The sequence below is a fragment of the Eretmochelys imbricata genome, chromosome 10 (genome assembly GCF_965152235.1).
Source record: "Eretmochelys imbricata isolate rEreImb1 chromosome 10, rEreImb1.hap1, whole genome shotgun sequence".
NCBI lineage: Eukaryota > Metazoa > Chordata > Testudines > Cheloniidae > Eretmochelys > Eretmochelys imbricata.
In genome coordinates, this window is record NC_135581.1 from 65,070,969 (window position 1) to 65,093,824 (window position 22,856).

The 22,856-nt window shown below is 40.3% G+C and overlaps 1 protein-coding gene across 3 annotated transcripts in view; it reads right to left on the reverse strand.

The window, feature by feature from the left end:
• Positions 1-992: 992 nt before the first annotated feature.
• Positions 993-22,856, reverse strand: part of SECISBP2L (SECIS binding protein 2 like) — a 54,919-nt gene continuing 33,055 nt past the window's right edge. For all 3 annotated transcript variants that reach the window (XM_077827654.1, XM_077827655.1, XM_077827656.1), the window contains exons 14-18: positions 19,956-20,118; positions 19,063-19,283; positions 18,213-18,367; positions 6,773-6,992; positions 993-5,566 (exon numbers count right to left, since the gene is read on the reverse strand). In XM_077827654.1, coding sequence (XP_077683780.1) covers positions 4,893-5,566; positions 6,773-6,992; positions 18,213-18,367; positions 19,063-19,283; positions 19,956-20,118 — 1,433 coding nt within the window. In that variant the 3' untranslated portion in view covers positions 993-4,892. The remainder of the gene's footprint in view (positions 5,567-6,772; positions 6,993-18,212; positions 18,368-19,062; positions 19,284-19,955; positions 20,119-22,856) is intronic.

Sequence of the window (22,856 nt, forward strand, 5' to 3'; positions counted from 1 at the left end):
TGACATTATGTGCTGCTTTTTTTGTCCCTTTTACTCCTAAGCAGCAAGTGAAATTCATCTTGGAGCTTGCACACCCAGTTTTATTTCAATTCCAAGACAGTGACTTTGATTAGTTCCATTGCAGGAATTTCTGAACAGTGGTAGATTTTACATACTGTATATAAAACCTATATTTTGCCTTCATGCCACGGTGATAATGCCAAGACACGAGCAGATTCATGGGACCTGTTAATGAGTATCAGTTTTTTTTTTTTTTTTTTTTTTTAAAAGTGCCTCGCTTTATTTGTCTGGGTCACACTCGATGATTGATTGTATGCATTCAAGGCCAACTTTACTTCATCCTGAAAATGTGTAGTTCAGATTTAGGATTTGTCTTCAAGATGCTTCTGATGCTTTTTTCAAATTTGTAAGTTCCAAGAGTTCTACTAAAACTACACTTATACAGAGAACTTCTGCAAAGGACTGAAGAGTTTTTACTTAAGTTTTCTTTTCAAATTTGTAAAGTGACCAAAATGTATGTCTCCTATGATACAAAACCTTTAAATGGGTTATTTTACCTGGAAACATTTCAGTGAAGGAAACCAAAGAGAATCAACCAAGTGACTGTCCCAGTAATGAACTCTGCACTTGGGAACAATGTCTAGCTAGTATATTGTTTACTTCCAAGGAGGCAAACTGTAGAGATACCATGCATACTACCACCTGGTGGACAAGCTACAGAAAAAATACTGAAAGGTTTCAGAGTAACAGCTGTGTTAGTCTGTATTCGCAAAAAGAAAAGGAGTACTTGTGGCACCTTAGAGACTAACCAATTTATTTGAGCGTAAGCTTTCGTGAGCTACAGCTCACTTCATACCTGCCAGGAAAAGCAGCAACAAATCTTCATACTTAATCAGAAGTACTAGGCAGCATATGGTGCTGGTGAAGTTTTGGAACAGACATGAAATAAGGCCATTGCAACTGGTAAATGAATATATCACTGTAGTAAGAGAGATATTTCTACAATCACTTTTATTAGTTATGGAAGAATCCCCACTAGTATTTACATAGTGCAAAAAAAGCTATTACTCCAAAAAAGTATGGTAGATAGAACAATTATCCTTCATACAGCAAAAAAGAAAACAGAACCCTTCATCTTTTATTTTATAATAATTTTCTACTGTTTAACCTAAGTGTTGCTACAAATGTTAAGACATTAAAGATTAACAGTTTATCTTATTAGAATCTATTAAAAATATATGAACCATTGATGAACATTTAGAAGGTGGGCTGTGCCAACTGTGTTGCTAATTTCAGTGTTATCACTCAGTATAAATTTCACGTTAGACATTCTTACATTTCATTGCGTGTGGAAGGGACGGCTAAAAAACCCCACATAGGCTGCATCTATGGCTTCCTTCTGCTGGTTTTTGTTTTTGTAAACAAATCTTCACACTGAATTTTAATGATTAAAATATGATCAACATTAAAATCAACTGGATATTTTGATTAGTTGGCACAACTTCACAGAGAATACTTAATGACAGTTTTAGCAAACAGCAGCTTTTCAAACAATAAAACTTTTTTGCATTCATATTTAAAGTAATGTTATTAAAATTTAAACTTCATGTTAAAGAACCGGACTGAATCATGTAAAAATCCTCACCCACATAAGCATTAGACATCGCCCACCTTTATGTTAAGAAATCATACAAGTGCATTATTGAAGAACATTTTCTGTCGTTTTTTAATTTTAAAAATACGGGACAAATCCTGCAGTCATTGTTTGGTTCCAATCCTGCAAACACTTTCACAGGTGTTTAAATTAAGCATACCAATCGGTCCGCTGATATCAGTGGAACTACTCATGTTCCCAAAGTCAAGTATGTAAGTAAGTATTTGCAGGGCCAGGGCCTTCCTCCTTATTCAGACAAAAAAAATAATAATTATTTGGTCTGATGAAGGACTACGTTCTCCAGATTTTTTTCCCCTAAATTTATTTTTACACAAATCCTAGAAGTGTTATATAAAATAATTTCTATGCATAGTCATCTCTATCAATTCATTGTAAAGATGCCCTACCACACATTATTTTTCATGTTTTGCCAGATGCATGAAATCTATATAATCCAATAGTCTTTGAAAGAAAAAAAATGGATATTTGTTTTCTGAATAATCTTCACAAAAAAACATATCTATATTCACATAACTCCAGAAACATCTGTTTTTTGGAGTATAACAACCTGTATAATAAATTGTATACTTTTTATAGTGAAATAGAAATCCATCTATCTTAAAAAATTAATCATGGCACTACAAAATAACCTATTGGAAAGGTTATGCTTTTTTATTTCTGTTGCCGATAGAAACAAGATTACCACAAGATCAAGATTATACCTCTTAAGTGCTGCACATTGCAAGGAACTTCCCTAATTTTAGATGCAAATGGACCTCTTCCCAGACGCACAGTCATTCCATTCGCAATTATATCTCATTCTCATCTTATCAAAAGGAAATGTTCTAAATGGATGGTTTCCTTTAGTCCATTTTGGTTTGCCTCTCTAGAGGTGATCATTCACATTTCCAAAGATTCTCCTTGTTTGCTGGCAAAGAGAGGTACTAGATGAGCTGTATCATCTTTAATGAACTCATAATATACTTATGAAATCTGTAGCAAAATTACAATTCAACAGTGGGTTGAAGATTATAAGTAGATTTCCTGTTTGAAGTAAATGTCAAATATTAAAATGACTGTCCAAGGTCAGAAAAGACAAAGAAGAAACCTTTGTAATGCTACTACCTCAAGATCAAGAGTTATTTGACTCACTGGCATGGAATAAGGAAAAGGAAATGTACAGATGATTATAGTTTTTTGTAATTCCACTTTCCATTTTTGGAAAATCTAGGTCAAATTCTACCCTTCGTGTGCACATGATCTTAGTTGTTGATGGAAGCTGTGCTTACACATCCAAGGGCAAACACTGATCCTCTGTCAGCAGTTCAAACCCCTATCATTTCCTAAATGAATAAACCTTTCAGAATGTATGCACAATAAAGTCTGCAGTACAGACAATTGGGGTTAATATTTAGGAGGCATCATTCTTTACTCTTTGTATTCTTATCAACTGTCTGTTGCTAATACCTAGGAAGATTATATAATGTAACTAAGAACATGACAGGACAGCCAGCTGCTTTCTTCAACAATGTCCTGCATAGCATTTGCTATGTCTACAGATACCAAAGTGTTATTTACATAATACTCAAACTCTTTGTTTCCACAATGCTTATTACCAGTTGAAAGACAGGACTAGATATTTCCTAAACCTGGAGTCTGATTTTCCCAGTGCAACATGAAATATCAGTATTACAAATACTAAAAAAGTGCTGGTCCCAAGTTGTTAAGTAAACTAAGTGTGCAACTAAAATGTCCATTTATTTTGTGTTACTGAAAGTTACCTTTTAAATGGAAGTGGTCTAGAATAATGATGTAGAATTAAACAAATCTATCTTTGTCACGAAAAATTGTTATTCATGAAAATGGTTCTTTGGCTACTCTTATAGTCAAGTCCTCGGTGCTGATGGCTTCAATACATTTATTGCCAGTACTGGACAAAATTTAGAAAATTCAGACTCTTGGTGTGCAAGGATTAGACATATACTCCATCCCCAATCTGAAATAATTTCATCTCCAGATAATGGATTTAATTTCAATACTAGGAACAAACGGAGATAATTCTATGGCAGCTTATTCATTTCTGGCTTTTTTTTTTGAACAACTGACACCTCTCAGAACTCCAAGGCACTTTCCTGCCTTCCCAGAACAACTACTTTACTACTCTAGAAGTCAACTACTAGGCTGCTACAACTGAGGAACAAGAGTTCACATTCTCAGTGAGAATTAATCCTGAAATTGATCCTGAACTCAATATAAAAGTGGCCAGAATCAAAGCATGCAAGAGAACACAACAATACACTTAGCTATTATATCAGTCACACTTACTGTTAAATACTCAGATCACTTTTGCCTGTTTTATTTAATGTAAATAAAATTATGCATATCAGCATTCCTGAGGTAAGTGAAAGAATAAGGAAGCAGTCAGTTATGAAGAACAACATGGATGGTGGTCATGGTTCCCTTACTGTGACTCTGCAAATAGTGATTTTTTTTTTTTTAAAGTATTTCATTGGAAAAAAGCAAACATAAATTAACTACAATTATTTTGCTATTGTAGTTTTGGGTTAAAGTTATTCTAGCATATTGTAACTCTCATTACAGTCAGCAGCTTTTGCAATATACCCTCACCAACCCAACTAAAAAGCTGCATCTGTTCTAGCATAAGAATCATGCACACATTTCTCAATCTCCTCTTCCTTTTGACTGCGAGAAAAATGTTTTTGGATTTTTCTGACTTCTCTCTACAGAGAAGCCAATTGTTTTTTTTTTTATTATTATTTCCTGGTATAATTAGAAAATTATGGCCAATCAGGTTAAAATGATTGGGGTAACAGCAATGCAAAATGTTGGTAACTGTTGCAAGTCTTAAAACGTAGATCAGCTCATGTGTTGAAAAAAAGATAAACAGTCAAATTTAAGAAGACTTTTGCTTACAATTGGTCATTTATAAATAGTTTCTCCGTTTACAAAAGCAGCTCAAGTGAAGATCTATTATTAATTGAAATTTTTACATAGATGGTTTCAATTCTGGGAAATACACAGATACTGATTAAAAGCTAAACTATAGGTTTTAATGAAACAATTAACAATAGACAGCTACAAATATTTGTTGTGAATTAAATACATACATTAAATGTTAAACAGTGCAAAATGTTGAGATGAAGCACACAAAGTAATGGCTGCAACCCTTACAACAGTTAGTTATAATTTTAAAGAGTTCCTGAGTTTGTACTTATTTTTACAACACGTAATTGGAATCTGTGTGTTCTTTATTCAGAGAATTGCTGATCGTGGGTTTATGTTGGGCATTATTTGCATGCTTGTCAGTTGTCCATTCCTCACTATCAATTACTGGATCTACCTGCTCAGGAGTTTCTCTCTCTTCCTCTTCACTTTGTTCTGCATTGTCTCCCTCTGCACCACTAAGGGTCTTCCCAAGTTGAAGGGTTTCCATAGTTCTTTGGGTCTCTGAGACCCAAGATTCAATTCTGCTATTAAGTTGAACCTCTACTGATATAGGTTCATGGGTGTAATCCTCATCATCTTCATCGTCATCCTCCTCCTCTTCTTCAAGCATTCCTGGTACAAGAGTACTGGTGGTACTGGTCATAGAGGAATTTAAAAGATCACGACAGCTGCCATCCAAAGATCCTGTCTCTGTACTCTGCTGTGAGGCCCACTCCAGATTGTCATCTGGCTTCACCTCCTCTTTGTCACTTGGCAAGGATTTTCCATGACTTGCAGTTGAGGTAGTTCCAGTTGTAGCTGTAAGCGGATGTTTATTAACAGTGGCTTTTTCAATTTGAACACTACTAGATTTTTCTGGTGCAGTGGTCTTAAATGAAGACACTCTCTCATTTTCAGAGGTTTCTAACCCATCAGATGTTTCCACCATGTTTCTCCAGTTTGTTTCTGCAAATCAAGACACCACAAGCTCATCAGAAAACTGACAGCTTCGAGAGTTAAAACATTTACACAATTAAAACAAAATCCTAAGATCCTGTTCAAGTAAAAAGCATAAAAGGGAGACATGTGCACGTAACACTATACTTGTCCACACATGATCACAGTGAACAACAATTTGAAAAAAATCAAGAGCAGAAAAAGCTGTGAAGTAAAGTGTTTCATGCTTAAAGAGATTCTCAAACACATTTTGTTCTGAAATCAAAAAGGTGTTGATGCGCTTGCCTCAGCACTACACTCAGGCAGAAATGGCACGGCAGAGGGTGTGCGGGGAGACCATGCAGCATGGTTTTACTGTCAGTGCCAGAATCCCATGGTAATTTGCCAAAATAGTATTAATCATCATCCTGCTGGTGGTTGTTAATAACTGTTGAATTCTGAACAAGCAGTTAAAAAAAGCAACCTCAAAGGTAGATCATAAAATTAAAAAAACCCCACACTCTCCAAGTAATCAAGGCATTATTTTGAGTAAAGGGAATGCTCAGGAAAAAAAAAAAATCAGCAATTCTGTTAACAACTTGGCCTGGGTTAGACAAGTATTTCATTCTTAACTAGTACTATCCCAGCTGTTAAACTGTGTGTGCTTAAGACCTGATGCATAAATCAATCTTGTAGGTTGCTCAGACCATGACAACTCTTCAAAACCCTTCACTGGCTTCCCTTCAACTTCAACATCAAATTTAAGCTAACGGCTCCAGTCTTCAAAGACCTAAATAATTTAGCTCCGGTCTACCTCTCATCTCTTCACTTCCCCCGTCATCCCCCTTCATTCTGTCCTATACACACACAACTCCCTGTTCAGACCTCACCGCTGGCCTTCATATACCAGCTCAATACCATGGAGAATCCTTCAGCAACTGAAGTGATCCCCCTGCGGTTAGCTTTAGGGTTGCTTTGCATCAACAAAGTATTTGGAACACATCTGAGAATTAAGGCAAATGCCATTATTTTTATGTGGTCAGTTCTAGAAGAACTTCCCCAGAAGACTACTGTCTCACCCCAAGAGCCAAAGCAATTTTGGATCACAGTCTCTGAAGTGTAGAATATATTCTAGACTGGGAAGTATTGGGAGAATTTTTTTCTACCTATAGTTTAATATTTATAGTTATTTCCACTTTATGTTATGTAATATAAATATACATTTTTAATACTTACCATATTCTTTCTCATTCACTTCAGATATGGGCTCTGAAATAACACTACAGAATGAAATAGCGCTTGCCGCAGAGGGATTACGAGAATGACCCATGTGATGGGGTGCCTTCTTAACATTCTTTAAGGCCTCTTCTGCCTGTTCCTGCTCCATTGATGCAACCATATCTCTGTAAGCCTTTCTGGCCTCCTCAGTCAGCGAGACCAACTTATTAAACAGGCTCTAAATAGGAAGACATTTTCATATTTGTTAGTGTCTTCATGAACATTTTCACTTGACACATTTTCCCTTTTATTAACAGGTCCTGTGCATGCAACCCTAAAGCCTCTCTAGTCAAAAAGAGTGTGCCCTTTATTTTGGGCAATCAGTCATGCTCTACGTTTCATTTTAAGGATGCATCTGCATTTACACAGCTCAAGTTTTTGCTGGGAGTATTTCTGATGAAGCATGGGTAGGAGGGAAAGAACACAGCCATCATGCATTGTTTGCAGACTCACAGGAAGCGTTCACTCAGCCTAAAATCCCAAATGATAAAACTCAGTCTTGCAGAATTTTCCTTTTAAAAAAAAACCAAAAAACAAAAAAAACCCACTAGTTACTAATTTTGGTCATCTTAAGCCTCTTTGATCTCACTGCTAGTCTTTGCTTCCCAATGGCACAGATCTAATCAGGTTTTATTTTGTGCAATGATTAATAGGTTTGAGCCTATTATATTATGGCACATTTAGATATGGATTATCTCCCATATAAAGCCTATTACCTTTTTCAGTGGGATGTCACAACATCTTACAACCCAGGCTTAGCAAAAAATGCAATCACATGTTCAAGGAAACCTCTGATTAGAATAGCAGTCTTACTTTTGCACCAAAGAAACCACCATAAACATTTGGAGCCAGTAAAATGAATATTTAATGAAGTTTTCCATTACTGACCTGCACTTGATATTGAATCTCTTTCCAAATATACGTTAGAACAAAAGATGAATGACAATTTAAGTATTTAATGGACACTTCCTTCCTTAGCAGGTAAAGGATGCAACATGATCTAAAATTCAATACTGTCTGTGGCTAGCTGTTTTAGCACACTCATTGCTGGTAATTTTGTTTCCACCCCATCAATATCTGTTTTATTAAAAACTTTACATCTTGAGAAAAATATTGTTAACAGCTTAATTGTTAAGTGGTTTAAGTTACAGTACATGCTACAATACCTGAAATAAGTCCAGTTAGGCAGAAATAATTACATGCTCAATTTCAAAGAGTAACAATGTACAATTAAACAAACATGCTCAACACAAATTGGTCGTGTTACACATAACATTAACAGGTACATGTAATGTCAACAACAAACTAAGAATCCTTTATACTTTAGTCAAAATCAGAAGACAGACAGGTTAACACCAATAAGTGCCACCATTTCTATTATTGTGAGGACAAAGTGCTGTCACCTCAGCATCTTCAACTCCTTGATGCCAGCATTCATGGTGCAATTGATGAGGTGCCTGTCAAAAAGTCCAGGCCTCGGGCATCAAGAGCCATCAGTAATCCTATAGCTTTAATCGGGGATATGAAAAGCCTGTTCCATTTCCCCATGCCACACCCTCCATTCTACCCAGAGAATACACAGCCAGTGGGATTATGGGGGTAAGGAAGGAAAGTAGTCTAGAAATCTGTCACTGGCAGGGGTGCAGAAATGATTTTTATAGTGGGCGTGTGGAGAGCCATTGAACCAAACTGTAAACCCTGTACACGATGGAAACCACTTCAAGCAGCAGCACCCCCAGTTCCAGCACCAGTACCTGTTAGAGGAGACTGGCTTCCTAGAAAGTTCTGGCAGGTGGCAAGAAGGAGGAGGAGGAGGGTATCTGATTACATATAGCTCTACAAGGAGTAGGAACAACTCTTCTTATTTTTCAGTCTACCAGGTGCTAAAGTTAGTAGGTGTCTGTTTCTCATTCCAACTGTTGTAAATGTGAAAGCTGCTGATCATTACTGTAAATGGGTGATTTGATAATCACTAAAACCTAATGACCCAAAAATGGATGCTAGGGTTCATACAGGGAAGATTGTGTTCCTACATCTGAAAAGAGAACATTCAAATACTGTGCCCAAATTGCTGAAGATGCCATGCAAGAATGCATATGGGCTTTTCTGTTTGCTCAGAAAATGAAAATAAAATGAAACGATGGGAAAGCTTCAGGATGACTGCCTTTGAAGTACATGGGTGTTCAGTGCACTATGTAAGCCTTATTTAGAAAGTAGCAACACCTAATATAGTCCTAACACGCATTGTGGAAGTTTAAATGTAACCATCCGCCACCTTATGGGTTGGTTGACTGAAAAAGGATACATATACCCAGGCTTCCCAACACCACTTACGCGAACTCATAGGAAGACTGTCTCTCTACATTTGCATCCAACTACTTTAAGTATGGTGAAACTTACACTAAGAATGAGGGTGAGGAGGACTTTTGATCAGATAGTAGCCAATGGTCTATATAACAAGGGACTACCAGAGAGGTACATTAAAGGTTACAAAAGGAAAGGAAATGTCAGACTGACATGGTAAGACTGCAAGATGAAAAACTCTGTCACAGACTCAGACATCTGACCTAATTTATTTAACATAGACCCAGAAACCCAGGACAAAACTAAAAAGTTATTCAAAGGAGGTGAGACATTTCCATTACCAAGTCTCCTTGTTCTGAGCTCAACCCATGACCCTGATAGACAACATAACCAATTCAAGCTAACAATTCAGGCTAACAAAAATTATGCTAATTCAACTTCTAGATGGAGCTGCTATAAGGTGGGGGCAAAACTGGTGGGATAACCGTTCCCAGAGAGTAGTTATCATTGATTCACAGGTTTCAGAGTAGCAGCAGTGTTTGTCTGTATTTGCAAAAAGAAAAGGAGTACTTGTGGCACCTTAGAGACTAAACCCCCCCCCGCCCCACTCTCCTGCTTAACAGCTCACCTTAAGTGATCACTCTCATTACAGTGTGTGTGGTAACACCCATTGTTTCATGTTCTCTATGTATATAAATCTCCCCGCTGTATTTTCCACTGAATGCATCTGATTTGAAGCGAGCTGTAGCACATGAAAGCTTATGCTCAAATAAGTTTGTTAGCCTCTAAGGTGCCACAAGTACTCCTTTTCATTGATTCACAGTCATGCTGGAAGGGCATTACAAATGGGATCCCGCATGGATCAGTTCTGGGTCCCGTTCTATTCAATATCTTCATCAATGATTTAGATAATGGTATAGAGAGTACACTTATAAAGTTTGTGGACAATTACCAAGCTGGGAGGGGTTGCAAGTGATTTGGAAGATAGGATTAAAATTCAAAATGGGATGTATTAGCACAAGAAGTAATTCTTCCACTCTATTCCACTACACTGATTAGGCCTCAACTGGAGTATTGTGTCCAGTTCTGGGCACCACATTTCAGGACAAATTGGAGAAAGTCCAGAGAAGAGCAACAAAATGATTAAAGGTCTAGAAAACATGACCTATGAGGGAATATTGAAAAAACTGGGTTTGTTTGGTCTGGAGAAGAGAAGACAGAGGGGATATGGTAATAGTTTTCAAGTACATAAAAGGTTGTTACAAGGAGGAGGGAGAAGGATGGTTTTTCTTAACCTCTGAGGATAGGACAAGAAGCAATGGGCTTATATTGCAGCAAGGGAGGTTTAGGTTGGACATTAGTAAAAACTTCCTAACTGTCAGGGTGGTTAAGCACTGGAATAAATTGCCTAGGGAGGTTGTGAAATCTCCATCATTGGAAATTTTTAAAAGCAGATTAGACAAACACCTGTCAGGGATGATCTAGATAATACTTAGTCCTGCCATGAGCACGGGAAACTGGACTAGATGACCTCTTGAGGTCCCTTCCAGCCTTATGATTCTATAATTAATCTTGAGCCCCCCCCCGCCATCATCATCTAGCTTTAAAATGGAACAATCACATTTATACCCCAGGTTTCAGAGTAACAGCCGTGTTAGTCTGTATTCGCAAAAAGAAAAGGAGTACTTGTGGCACCTTAGAGACTAACCAATTTATTTGAGCATAAGCTTTCGTGAGCTACAGCATCTGATGAAGTGAGCTGTAGCTCACGAAAGCTTATGCTCAAATAAATTGGTTAGTCTCTAAGCCCTGGTCTATACTAGGACTTTAGGTCGAATTTAGCAGCATTAAATCAAAGTAAACCTGCACCCGTCCACACGATGAAGCCCTTTATTTCGACTTAAAGGGCTCTTAAAATCGATTTCCTTACTCCACCCCTGACAAGTGGATTAGCGCTTAAATCGGCCTTGCCGGCTCGAATTTGGGGTACTGTGGACACAATTCGATGGTATTGGCCTCCGGGAGCTATCCCAGAGTGCTCCATTGTGACCGCTCTGGACAGCACTCTCAACTCAGATGCACTGGCCAGGTAGACAGGAAAAGAACCGCGAACTTTTGAATCTCATTTCCTGTTTGGCCAACGTGGCAAGCTGCAGGTGACCATGCAGGAGTCCCAGAATCGCAAAAGAGCTCCAGCATGGACCGAACGGGAGGTAAGGGATCTGATCGCTGAATGGGGAGAGGAATCCGTGCTATCAGAACTCTGTTCCAGTTTTCGAAATGCCAAAACCTTTGTCAAAATCTCCCAGGGCATGAAGGACAGAGGCCATAACAGGGACCCGAAGCAGTGCCGCGTGAAACTGAAGGAGCTGAGGCAAGCCTACCAGAAAACCAGAGAGGCGAACGGCCGCTCCGGGTCAGAGCCCCAAACATGCCACTTCTATGATGAGCTGCATGCCATTTTAGGGGGTTCAGCCACCACTACCCCAGCTGTGTTGTTTGACTCCTTCAATGGAGATGGAGGCAATACGGAAGCAGGTTTTGGGGACAAAGAAGATGATGATGATGAGGAGGTTGTAGATAGCTCACAGCAAGCAAGCGGAGAAACCGGTTTTCCCGACAGCCAGGAATTGTTTCTCACCCTGGACCTGGAGCCAGTACCCCCCGAACCCACCCAAGGCTGCCTCCTGGACCCAGCAGGCGGAGAAGGGACCTCCGGTGAGTGTACCTTTTAAAATACTGTACATGGTTTAAAAGCAAGCATGTGAAAGGATTACTTTGCCCTGGCATTCGCGGCTCTCCTGGATGTACTCCCAAAGCCTTTGCAAAAGGTTTCTGGGGAGGGCAGCCTTATTGCGTCCTTCATGGTAGGACACTTTATCACTCCAGGCCAGTAACATATACTCGGGAATCACTGTACAACAAAGATTGCAGTGTATGTTTGCTGGCGTTCAAACAACATCCGTTCTTTATCTCTCTGTGTTATCCTCAGGAGAGTGAGATACAATTCATGGTCACCTGGTTGAAATAGAGTGCTTTTCTTCAGGGGACACTCAGAGGAGCCCATTCCTGCTGGGCTGTTTGCCTGCGGCTAAACAGAAATGTTCCCCGCTGTCAGCCACAGGGAGGGGAGAGGGTTGAGGGGGTAGCCACGCGGTGGGGGGGAGGCAAAATGCAACCTTGTAACGAAAGCACATGTGCTATGTATGTAATGTTAACAGCAAGGTTTACCCTGAAAAAGTGTAGCCACTGTTTTATAAAATGTGTCTTTTTAAATACCGCTGTCCCTTTTTTTTTCTCCACCAGCTGCATGTGTTTCAATGATCACAGGATCTTCTCCTTCCCAGAGGCTAGTGAAGCTTAGAAAGAAAAAAAAACGCACTCAAGATGAAATGTTCTCCGAGCTCATGCTGTCCCCCCACACTGACAGAGCACAGACAAACGCGTGGAGGCAAATAAGGTCAGAGTGCAGGAAAGCACAAAATGACCGGGAGGAGAGGTGGCGGGCTGAAGAGAGTAAGTGGTGGGCTGAAGACAGGGCTGAAGCTCAAATGTGGCGGCAGCATGATGAGAGGAGGCAGGATTCAATGCTCAGGCTGCTGGAGGACCAAACCAGTATGCTCCAGTGTATGGCTGAGCTGCAGCAAAGGCAGCTGGAGCACAGACTGCCACTGCAGCCCCTGTGTAACCAACCGCCCTCCTCCCCAAGTTCCATAGCCTCCACACCCAGAAGCCCAAGAACGCGGTGGGGGGGCCACTGGCAACCAGCCACTCCGCCACAGAGGATTGCCCAAAAAAAAGAAGGCTTGCATTCAATAAATTTTAAAGTTGTAAACTTTTAAAGTGCTGTGCCTAAAGTGCTGTGTGGCATTTTCCTTCCCTCCTCCACCACCCCTCCTGGGCTACCTTGGTAGTCATCCCCCTACTTGTGTGATGAATGAATAAAGAATGCATGAATGTGAAGCAACAATGACTTTATTGCCTCTGCAAGCGGTGATCGAAGGGAGGAGGGGAGGGTGGTTAGCTTGCAAGGAAGTAGAGTGAACCAAGGGGCGGGGGGTTTCATCAAGGAGAAACAAAGAACTTTCACACCGTAGCCTGGCCAGTCATGAAACTGATTTTCAAAGCTTCTCTGATGCGTACCGCGCCCTCCTGTGCTCTTCTAACCGCCCTGGTGTCTGGCTGCGTGTAACCAGCAGCCAGGCGATTTGCCTCAACCTCCCACCCCGCCATAAACGGCTCCCCCTTACTCTCACAGATATTGTGGAGCACACAGCAAGCAGTAATAACAGTGGGAATACTGGTTTCGCTGAGGTCTAAGCGAGTCAGTAAACTGCGCCAGCGCGCCTTTAAACGTCCAAACGCACATTCTACCACCATTCTGCACTTGCTCAGCCTGTAGTTGAACAGCTCCTGACTACTGTCCAGGCTGCCTGTGTACGGCTTCATGAGCCATGGCATTAAGGGGTAGGCTGGGTCCCCAAGGATACATATAGGCATTTCAACATCCCCAACAGTTATTTTCTGGTCTGGGAATAAAGTCCCTTCCTGCAGCTTTTGAAACAGACCAAAGTTCCTGAAGATGCGAGCGTCATGTACCTTTCCCGGCCATCCCACGTTGATGTTGGTGAAACGTCCCTTGTGATCCACCAGAGTTTGCAGCACTATTGAAAAGTACCCCTTGTGGTTTATGTACTTGGCGGCTTGGTGCTCCAGTGCCAAGATAGGGATATGGGTTCCGTCTATGGCCCCACCACAGTTAGGGAATCCCATTGCAGCAAAGCCATCCACTATGACCTGCACATTTCCCAGGGTCACTACCCTCGGAGGGGCGTCTGACGACACGGCTTACATGGTTGGCTTCAGGGAGCTAAAATCAACAAAGGGGGTGGCTTTACATCAAGGAGTATTTCAGGCAGGACTTCACGTAGGGTTCCAATAAGAAATGGTACAATACGACTGCTAGCCATCCTCATCTCTTGCCTGCCCGGCACAAGATGGTACAGTATGACTGCTAGCAATCCGTATCTCCTGCCTGCTCACCATAAGACGGTTCAATAGGACTGACTGCAGGACTAAAGAGAACGACCTGGTCAAGTCACTCCAAATTTAGTCCCTGCGCCCATGTCTGCCCAGGCGCTCCCGGCCGACATGGCCAGGAGCACCTCGGACACGACGAGGACGGCTACCAGAAGGCAATTGGTTGCTGCTACTGTGTAGCAATGCCGTACCGCGTCTGCCAGCACCCAGGAGACATACGGTGACAGTTACCTGAGCGGGCTCCATGCTTGCCGTGGTATGGCGTCTGCACAGGTAACTCAGGAAAAAAGGCGCGAAACGATTGTCTGCCCTTGCTTTCATGGAGGGAGAGAGGGAACGGGGGGCCTGACGATATGTACCCAGAACCACCCGCGACAATGTTTTAGCCCCATCAGGCATTGGGATCTCAACCCAGAATTCCAATGGGCAGCGGAGACTGCGGGAACTATGGGGTAGCTACCCACAGTGCAACGCTCTGGAAGTCAACTCTAGCCTCGGTACTATGGAAGCACTCCGCCGAGTTAATGCACTTAATGCACTTAGAGCATTTTCTGTGGGGACACACACACTCGAATATATAAAACCGATTTCTAAAAAACCGACTTCTATAAATTCGACCTAATTTTGTAGTGTAGACATACCCTTAGGTGCCACAAGTACTCCTTTTCTATTTATACCCCAAATCTCTTTGTTTGTCAGTTTGTTGCATCTACCAAATAAGTAAAGTCACAGATGTGAGAACAGATATTCAGACTTGTCAATTTTTAGAAGACTCTCACATACCACTCCAGGCAACTCAGTTATCAACTGAGTGTGTTTTTGGCACACTCAGACTGCTTTGGTTGAAACTTCATAGGCATAAAGCTGGACAAAAAAAAAAATCTGTGGGTTGTGGAAACTGTATCATATCTGAGAGCAGACAAAAGAAAGAAAGAATGGTAGGCCTAATTAGTTCGAATGGAGGATTTGATTATATTTCCCTTAGAACTGCAAGCTTTTCATTTTGGAGAATGAGTGCCCTTTTTAGTTTTTAAAGAATAAATGTGTTTACAACAACGTGAGATACAGTTTTTGTTCTGTTTCATTTTCAAAAAATGGCTTTTTTCCTCCTCACTGTTTTTCCCAACAGATGGAGGAAAAGCTTATCATCCTAGTTTTAGTGCAGGCAATAGATGAGCTGTACCTACAGGGTTGGAGTGGTTATATATCACAGGCAGAAATGATCCATACCTGCCGATAATGCAGGGGCATAAATAAGGGCAGAGTGAGGGCAGCAGCTTCAGCAGATGTTACTCAGCATGCTCGGTCCATGTGAGCATGCTCAGTACAAGCCAAGCAGTTAAATCGGGGAGCGGGGGAAGGGGACGGGGGGGAAACGGATGGACATATGACCCCGCATGCCATCTCAGCCGCACCGCATCGCCTCTGATCATAGGCCAGGATGATATGATACATGCACAGGTCACATCTAATATGATGGCAACCCACAACCCTCCCAAGGTGTGCAGACCCAATGAAGCAGAAGCATACAGCTTTGATGAAAATATGAGGATTTTAGGTAGCTGGTAGATGCCCTTGGTACCAGTGCTCCTTTGAGGCCTCCCAAGACCTCCTTCAAAGACCTCCCAATCTTTTTAACAGGCCAACTGTTGCCTTACTTCAAGATGCTGGCATGCCTTACAGTCCTAGACATTCCAGGTCATTTCAGCTGGCACTTCAAAATATGTCTGCCAGCATGTTCCAAAGATATAGAGGAAGAAGAGGATTTAGATGTGACAAATCTGACATCACAGAATTGACAGAGCAGCATGTCAAATTTAAAGAGGTAAGCAACTTTACAATAAATAGGCCAAGATAAAATTGACATCCAATGCCAGTCAGCACTCTGTACGTATAGTAAAACCTCACAATAACGTGCACCGTGATAACGTGAGTTCGGATATAACGCAATCATAAGTTGGCTCCCCTTGAAGGCCGTAATACTGTTCATGTTTTGCCAGAATACTTTTTTTACGATATTTATAAACAAACTGCATTCTTCCGTTATGGATATGCCAGTTCACAAACGCAGGTCATTTTCTGCCCAAGAGAAATTGTACGCCCTGGATCAACTAAAGAAGGGCAAACAACAAACACAGCTTCCTAGAGACATAGGAATTCACGAGTCCACTCTGTGAGGGTGGAAAAAAGAAGAAGAAAAGCTCCGTAGCCTACCCTGCACTCTTGAAGAGGAAACTGGTTTACAGCGTAAAAAGGTCAAGTTTGCTAAGGACGAAAGCAAGATTCAGCCTTGTACCAATGGTTTGTCCAGGTTCACTCAGAAGGAGTTCCCATTTCTGGCCCTATTCTGAAAGCTCAAGCAGAGAAATTTGATTGCCTTATCAATGCAAATGAATCCAAATGTAAGGCAAATAACGGCAGGCTAGACAGATTCAAGAAAAGGCACTCTATAACCCAAGTTCTTGTGTTTGGGGAAATCCTCTCAGCTGATAAAGAGGCTGCCGATTCCTACCCAATTGAGCTTAAAAAGTTGCCGGAGGAAGGTTGCTACACAGCCGATCAAGTTTACAACTGCAACGAGACTGGTTTATGCTTTAAAATGTTATCCGATCATACCCAGGACTGATAGTCACAAACGAGAAGGCTTTAAGCAGAGGAAGGACTGAGTCACTCTTGTTTTGCGGCAGCCACAAAGTCAGACCTCTGATGATCGGAAAAGCGAGGTCTCCCACATGTTTTCATCATGTTAATCTTCCCTTTGAATACACCAACAGCAAGAATGCATGGATGAAAAGTTCCATATTTTAAGACTGGTTCCATAAAACTTTCATGCCAGCTGTTCGGGCTCCTTTGCAAAAACTGAAGCAGGAGCAAAAAGCTCTCCTCCTTCTGGATAATTGCCCTGCCCACCCCCCAGCGGAAAATCTTGTCAGTGATGACAGCAAGATTAAAGGCTCTTATCTCCCAAAGAAAACTACATCAGAAATCCAGCCACTGGACCAAGGCATCATATCGGTATTTAAGCAAAACTATCATTGCAAAATGATCAAGCAGATGGTAGCAGATAACAACTCCTCCGTGGACACATCACTGGCGTCACTCAACTTGAAAGAAGTCTGTCACCTCGGTGGGAAAGCCTGGGATGCTATCTCTGCACATTGCATTGAACGATACTGGATAAAAGGGTCTTGCTCCAACTTTTCCGTCATCTACACACGATGATGGTAACAACGACAAGCCTGAATTTACAAGATTCACTGAAGACGACTTACATTTAGCCAAAGAAGCACTCAGAGAATATGAGCACTGTCATCATGAGATCCTCAACTGGTTTTAAGCAGATGACATCTGCCCCATATATGAACACACCTCAGATGACGAAATTGTTGCAAATGTCAGCAGGAAGAATGAAGCTGCACCACCAGAGCCCGAAACCAGTGGTGCTAATGACAAAGACGGCACCTCAACTCTCCCATCAAAAGTGTCCGAGCCAGTGAAGCACCTAGAAGCCAGTTTGAGGTGGCTGGAAACTCAAGACATGGACAGCATCAAAATCCTCCAACTCAGAAGCATTCTTGACTTTGCTAGAATGCAACAGTCTGCGGCAAATAAGCAGACCACACTAGATAGATTTTTTAAGAAGTGATGACATTTAAAATTATGGAGTCATACAACCAGATTGACTTTGCACTGTGCGCAATGATTAGTATAGTCGATTTCACATGTTTCTTTCATGTACAGGTAATTAAATTACTACTTTTGTGTTTAAAACATGCTGTGACAACCGTTGTTTTTTTAACAAGACTTAAACTGACTGGCTTGAAATGGTAAATTTTTGTAACCCCGCTATAAAGTGACCCCGCATTTATCGCGATCGAATTTTTTGGACCCCAATTATCACGTTATAGTGGGGTTTCACTGTATGTATGTATGCATGCATGCTAGCTTGTGAGCCCAAGGGCAGTGAACAAAGTTTGTAAACATGTATTACATGAGAAAAAAATTGAAACGGCTTTAACTATTTCAGCTATCTATTCAGAAATGAATTGCTTACCTCAGCACCTGAATAGTTGAAGATTCCCACCACACTAACAGGAACTAGTTTGTTCACACAACGACCAAGAGCTTTACGTCCAAGTGCAAAGACAAAAGGAATCTCTTGCTCTCGTGCCATGGCTATTACATTATACAGAGCTTCATCCAATCCACCTTAGGATAAAAAAATAACACTAAGCTAAAGCTTAGAACAGTTATCTTTACTAGTGCACTTTAGTCCAATCCAGTATTCCAGTTTGTGTCAGTGGCTATCAGCTAAAACTTTAGTACACATAGTTAGCCACCAGATATTTAGATTAAGCCATGAAAACAGTAAGGCTTTGAATGCAGTGTACATGCAGTAAGTTAGACTTGATTGTACTTGAATAAAACAAGCAGTTATTTACTGAATACGATCAGTTAATCTGTACACTTAACAATGCTCTGAACCCTCTAATGGTGCTGTATTACACACCAGGAGTACTAAAGCAGAAACTTTATGAAACTGGATTCTTTGTATCTTAATAGATCTTTTCCTTCTCTTACATATCTCAGGAAGTTATCATTTGCATTCCCGTAGTGTCCGAAATATACTAGGCACAGTCCCCAGTCCCACATACAGGAAGGCACAATTCCTGCCCCGTTGCTTCCTGTAGTTAAAGAAATGGGCCCAAAGCAGAGTGTGGCAGCTTTACAATGGAATTGAAAGATGACCTGTCATGCTTATGGGACAGCATGGAAGATGCTTAAAATGACTGAGGAGTCAACATCATGGATTAACAAGGTTAGCATCACTGGTAGTGTTGGGGAAAACGCAATATACACGTAGCATTTATACACTAAAATATTTCTTATTAAAGCACATGTACCTTTTGACTGGATTTTTTCACAGTTAGGAGAAATGATCACACATTTTATCTTGTTTAACTTCATGTGCTTAGTAACCTCACGCAAACCCATAACAAGCCTTCTCCTTGCTTTAGCTCTCATGGGATCCTTTTGGTAAATGCGTTCCTGGAAGCTGACAAGCTCTTGCAATAGCAAAGTCACACACTCGTCTATTTCTTTACTTAGAACTTGATTACAATACCTGTCAATTCAGAAACCACCACATTTTAGCATTAGCAAATTCAGCAACGTCTCTCATTGCTGTGTGCCTTTAAATGATTTTTGGCAGAAAGAAATCATTTGTTACTTGTGCCAAGTATACTAAATACATTTATTTAGAAGTTAAAGAACTGTACACCTAAAACAATGTAAGGATATTCTGAAAGTGTTTAAAATGAAACCACAGTGAAATACATTGTCAGTATACAACCCACCCACCCAGAGCCCACATATTAAAAGAGGATAGCTCATACACACTTATATTTTACAATTCACTATTCCTTGATCAAATCTGATAATCAATAAGGGATGCTTTCGAGCGAGCACTGGTTAGTGGTAATTCCACTGTAGTAGGGGTGGATTGTAACAGAGCTTCCAGCTCCCCAAAACTTAAAGTTGCCCTTCATTTGAAATGACTTTTCTGCCCACTCCATTTCTTAAAAGCAGCATCTTAGCTGAAGGAAATCCCTCAGGAATATTATAACCTGCCCCATGACAAGCAAGAAAGAAACAGAGGGTGCAAAGTGCCAGTGAATAGTGCTTACTTACGTTCACCAACAACTTACAAGAGTCCACTAAATTCAAATACAGTTAGAAAATACATTTGACTAGAATACACTTTTAGAATTCAAGTTGAGTAATTCAAAGCTCTTACTCTCTGAATCTCTTGCTGTGAATTTTAGTGATTGTTGAAGATGCCATTGGACTACCTATCCCTGAACTGGCAGGTGAGCCTTGTGACACTGGAGTCATACAATATGGAGAGTTCTGACTTGCTGGAGAGAGTGAAGTATCACTAGGCATACTTAGCCCCGGTTCTGAAATAAATGGAAAAAAAGCTTTGAAACGTCTTAAGTATGAAATGCATTTATATATAAAAGCAGTACAGTTTAACAAAAGGAACTCATCTGCCACTCATATGTCCCTCTCTCTGATTTTTACATATATTACAAATTTCAGGCACCTAATATCTGTCAGGTAAACCATTGAATGCATATTCAAATATAATTAATTATTACATTTGAGCTTTTTTTTTTATTAAAGGTATTTGAAAATATGAGTGAAACAGGAACTACCTGAAAAGAATAACTTCTTCCAAAAATTAAACTTGTGTGACATTTAAATTATGCTGTCTTTTTACTGCTTTACTTTACCATGATCTCCAGAGAGTCATTACCTACTTGCTGTCCTAGCAATCTTTAGAGTATCACTCATTACAATTACCACGATATCACAATGTGGGTAGTAAATACCAAAGAGGTAGTGGCTGACAGCTTTGGATGTTCCTTTGCAGTTCAAGAATTAACCATAGCCTTAGCAAAAGTTCAAATAGTTTGCAGGAGTTCAAATGACTTGGCACTAAACTTGCATTTCCCCGCATATTGCATAAGCTTCTGTACTTGCTGATTTTAGACAGAAGAGGGAGCACTAGAATGTGATTTGAAAAGTCTGGGTTTTCATGCTTTTTTTGGCCCTACCAAAAGCAGGAGGACCAGAAGTGTCATGAGAAAGCCTGTTCTAACACGATTTCCAGCTCAAATGTGATGGGCACAATTAGTCCAGGTAAACAGGTTAATTGGACCGCTGCATTTTTTTCAAGTTTCTTCTATCCCAAGTTCATGCCTTATGAAAACTGTGTCAGGTGCTTTTAACTACCGACTAATGCTCAGAAAAAGCACAACATATTACTAAAATACATTTGGCATCAGATTTTCAGTTTGTATAAATCGGTATAGCAAATCTGTGGTCACTGAAATGAATAATGCTATGTGAATTTACAACAGCTGACATTCTGGCCCTTGACATTTATATTTTAACTCCCTAGGAATGTGATAGCAAAGTCAGAATTATTTAACAAAAAATAAACTAGTAGACTACAATACTCAATTACCTAGGACTGTAAGAATTATAAAACTAACAAGAAATTTAAGTATTTGTTGGAAACAATTTGTAAATAAAGATTAAAAGTTTGGCTAAAAGGGTGGTTTTAATCATTTACAAAACTCCAAATACCTAAGAAGAACTGACTCCAATTTCTCACACAGCAGAAATTCAAGATATCTAGGAGTAAATGGTTTCAGAGTAGCAGCCGTGTTAGTCTGTATTCGCAAAAAGAAAAGGAGTACTTGCTCAAATAAATTTGTTAGTCTCTAAGGTGCCAGAAGTACTCCTTTTCCTTTTAGGAGTAAATGGGTGACACTGAGTAAGTTTAGGTTATGGCCAAATATCAGAAAAGCTTCCAAACTAATGTCTATTACAGAGAAAGTGTCCCAAATGGAAAGTGGAAGACTGATTTATTTGAAAAAGCTAGACTGGACATGTAGAACTGATCAATGAAATTGTTTTTAGTTCACTTTATTAATATAACTTCATAAGCAAAGTTTTATGAATGAAAAAACCATTCATTCATAAAACCAGTTACCCCAGTAACTGGCTAATTGAGTTTCACTTTTGATCCAATTACTGCTTAAATCGCTGAAACTTACACTGTTTCAACATTGTAACTTCTACTCACTGTTTGCCATTCATTATACTTGTCTATATTGTAACTCAAACTCCATTTTAACTTGTCCCAAACTCCATTTTAAAATGCTCACTTCATTTTGTAAAAGCTTGCTGCAACCTTCATTTTTGCAAAACCCTGCTGTAATCTTATTAGTTTGGTTTAGATATGTGAATGAGGTATGTATGGATGACGGAATCAACCTCCAGCCCAGCCTGTCCTGATGAAATAAAGTGTAAATGCCCAACCGCTGAAAATGCAGACAACAGCCCTGACAAATTTCAGAGTAGCAGCCATGTTAGTCTGTATTCGCAAAAAGAAAAGGAGTACTTGTGGCACCTTAGAAACTAACAAATGTTAGAGACTAACAAATTTATTTGAGCATAAGCTTTCATGAGCCACTGACAAAGTAAGAGGAGTCCACCATCAAAAGAAAAGAACAAAAGTACAATTGAAGAAACATCAAAGCCAGGTCCTAGGCTGAAAGTCATGTCTGCAATTGACAGGTGATCAATCAATCACAGTGGACCCAGAGGCAGCGTGACACACCAAGACCTATAGACTTTGGATTCAAACTAAAGCCTACAAAAAGGATGGGTGAGATGGAAGACTTTGAAGGGTAACATTCTGCTGCCAACATGGAAGGGCATCGATGCATGCCCAACAGAGACCCAGCTTTTCCTTGTGCCCGGCTTGCCTGGCCAGTTAGCCGCCACAAGCTATGAAACCAAGCCACGAACTCAAGCTACATTCAGGACTGGTAACTATACAGCCGCTGCAGAACCTGTGTGTGTGTATGAACGAATGTGTGAATGAATGTGAAACTGAATGAAATGTTATAGCTATAACTGACTGCCTACTACAATTCTTTCTGTATTCACAATAAATGTGACATCTTGTCTTATCCCCTTTAATAAGATCCTGCTGGTTTTTATTTTATTGGCAGGTTTCAGAGTAGCAGCCGTGTTAGTCTGTATTCACAAAAAGAAAAGGAGTACTTGTGGCACCTTAGAGACTAACCAATTTATTTGAGCATAAGCTTTCGTGGGTTAC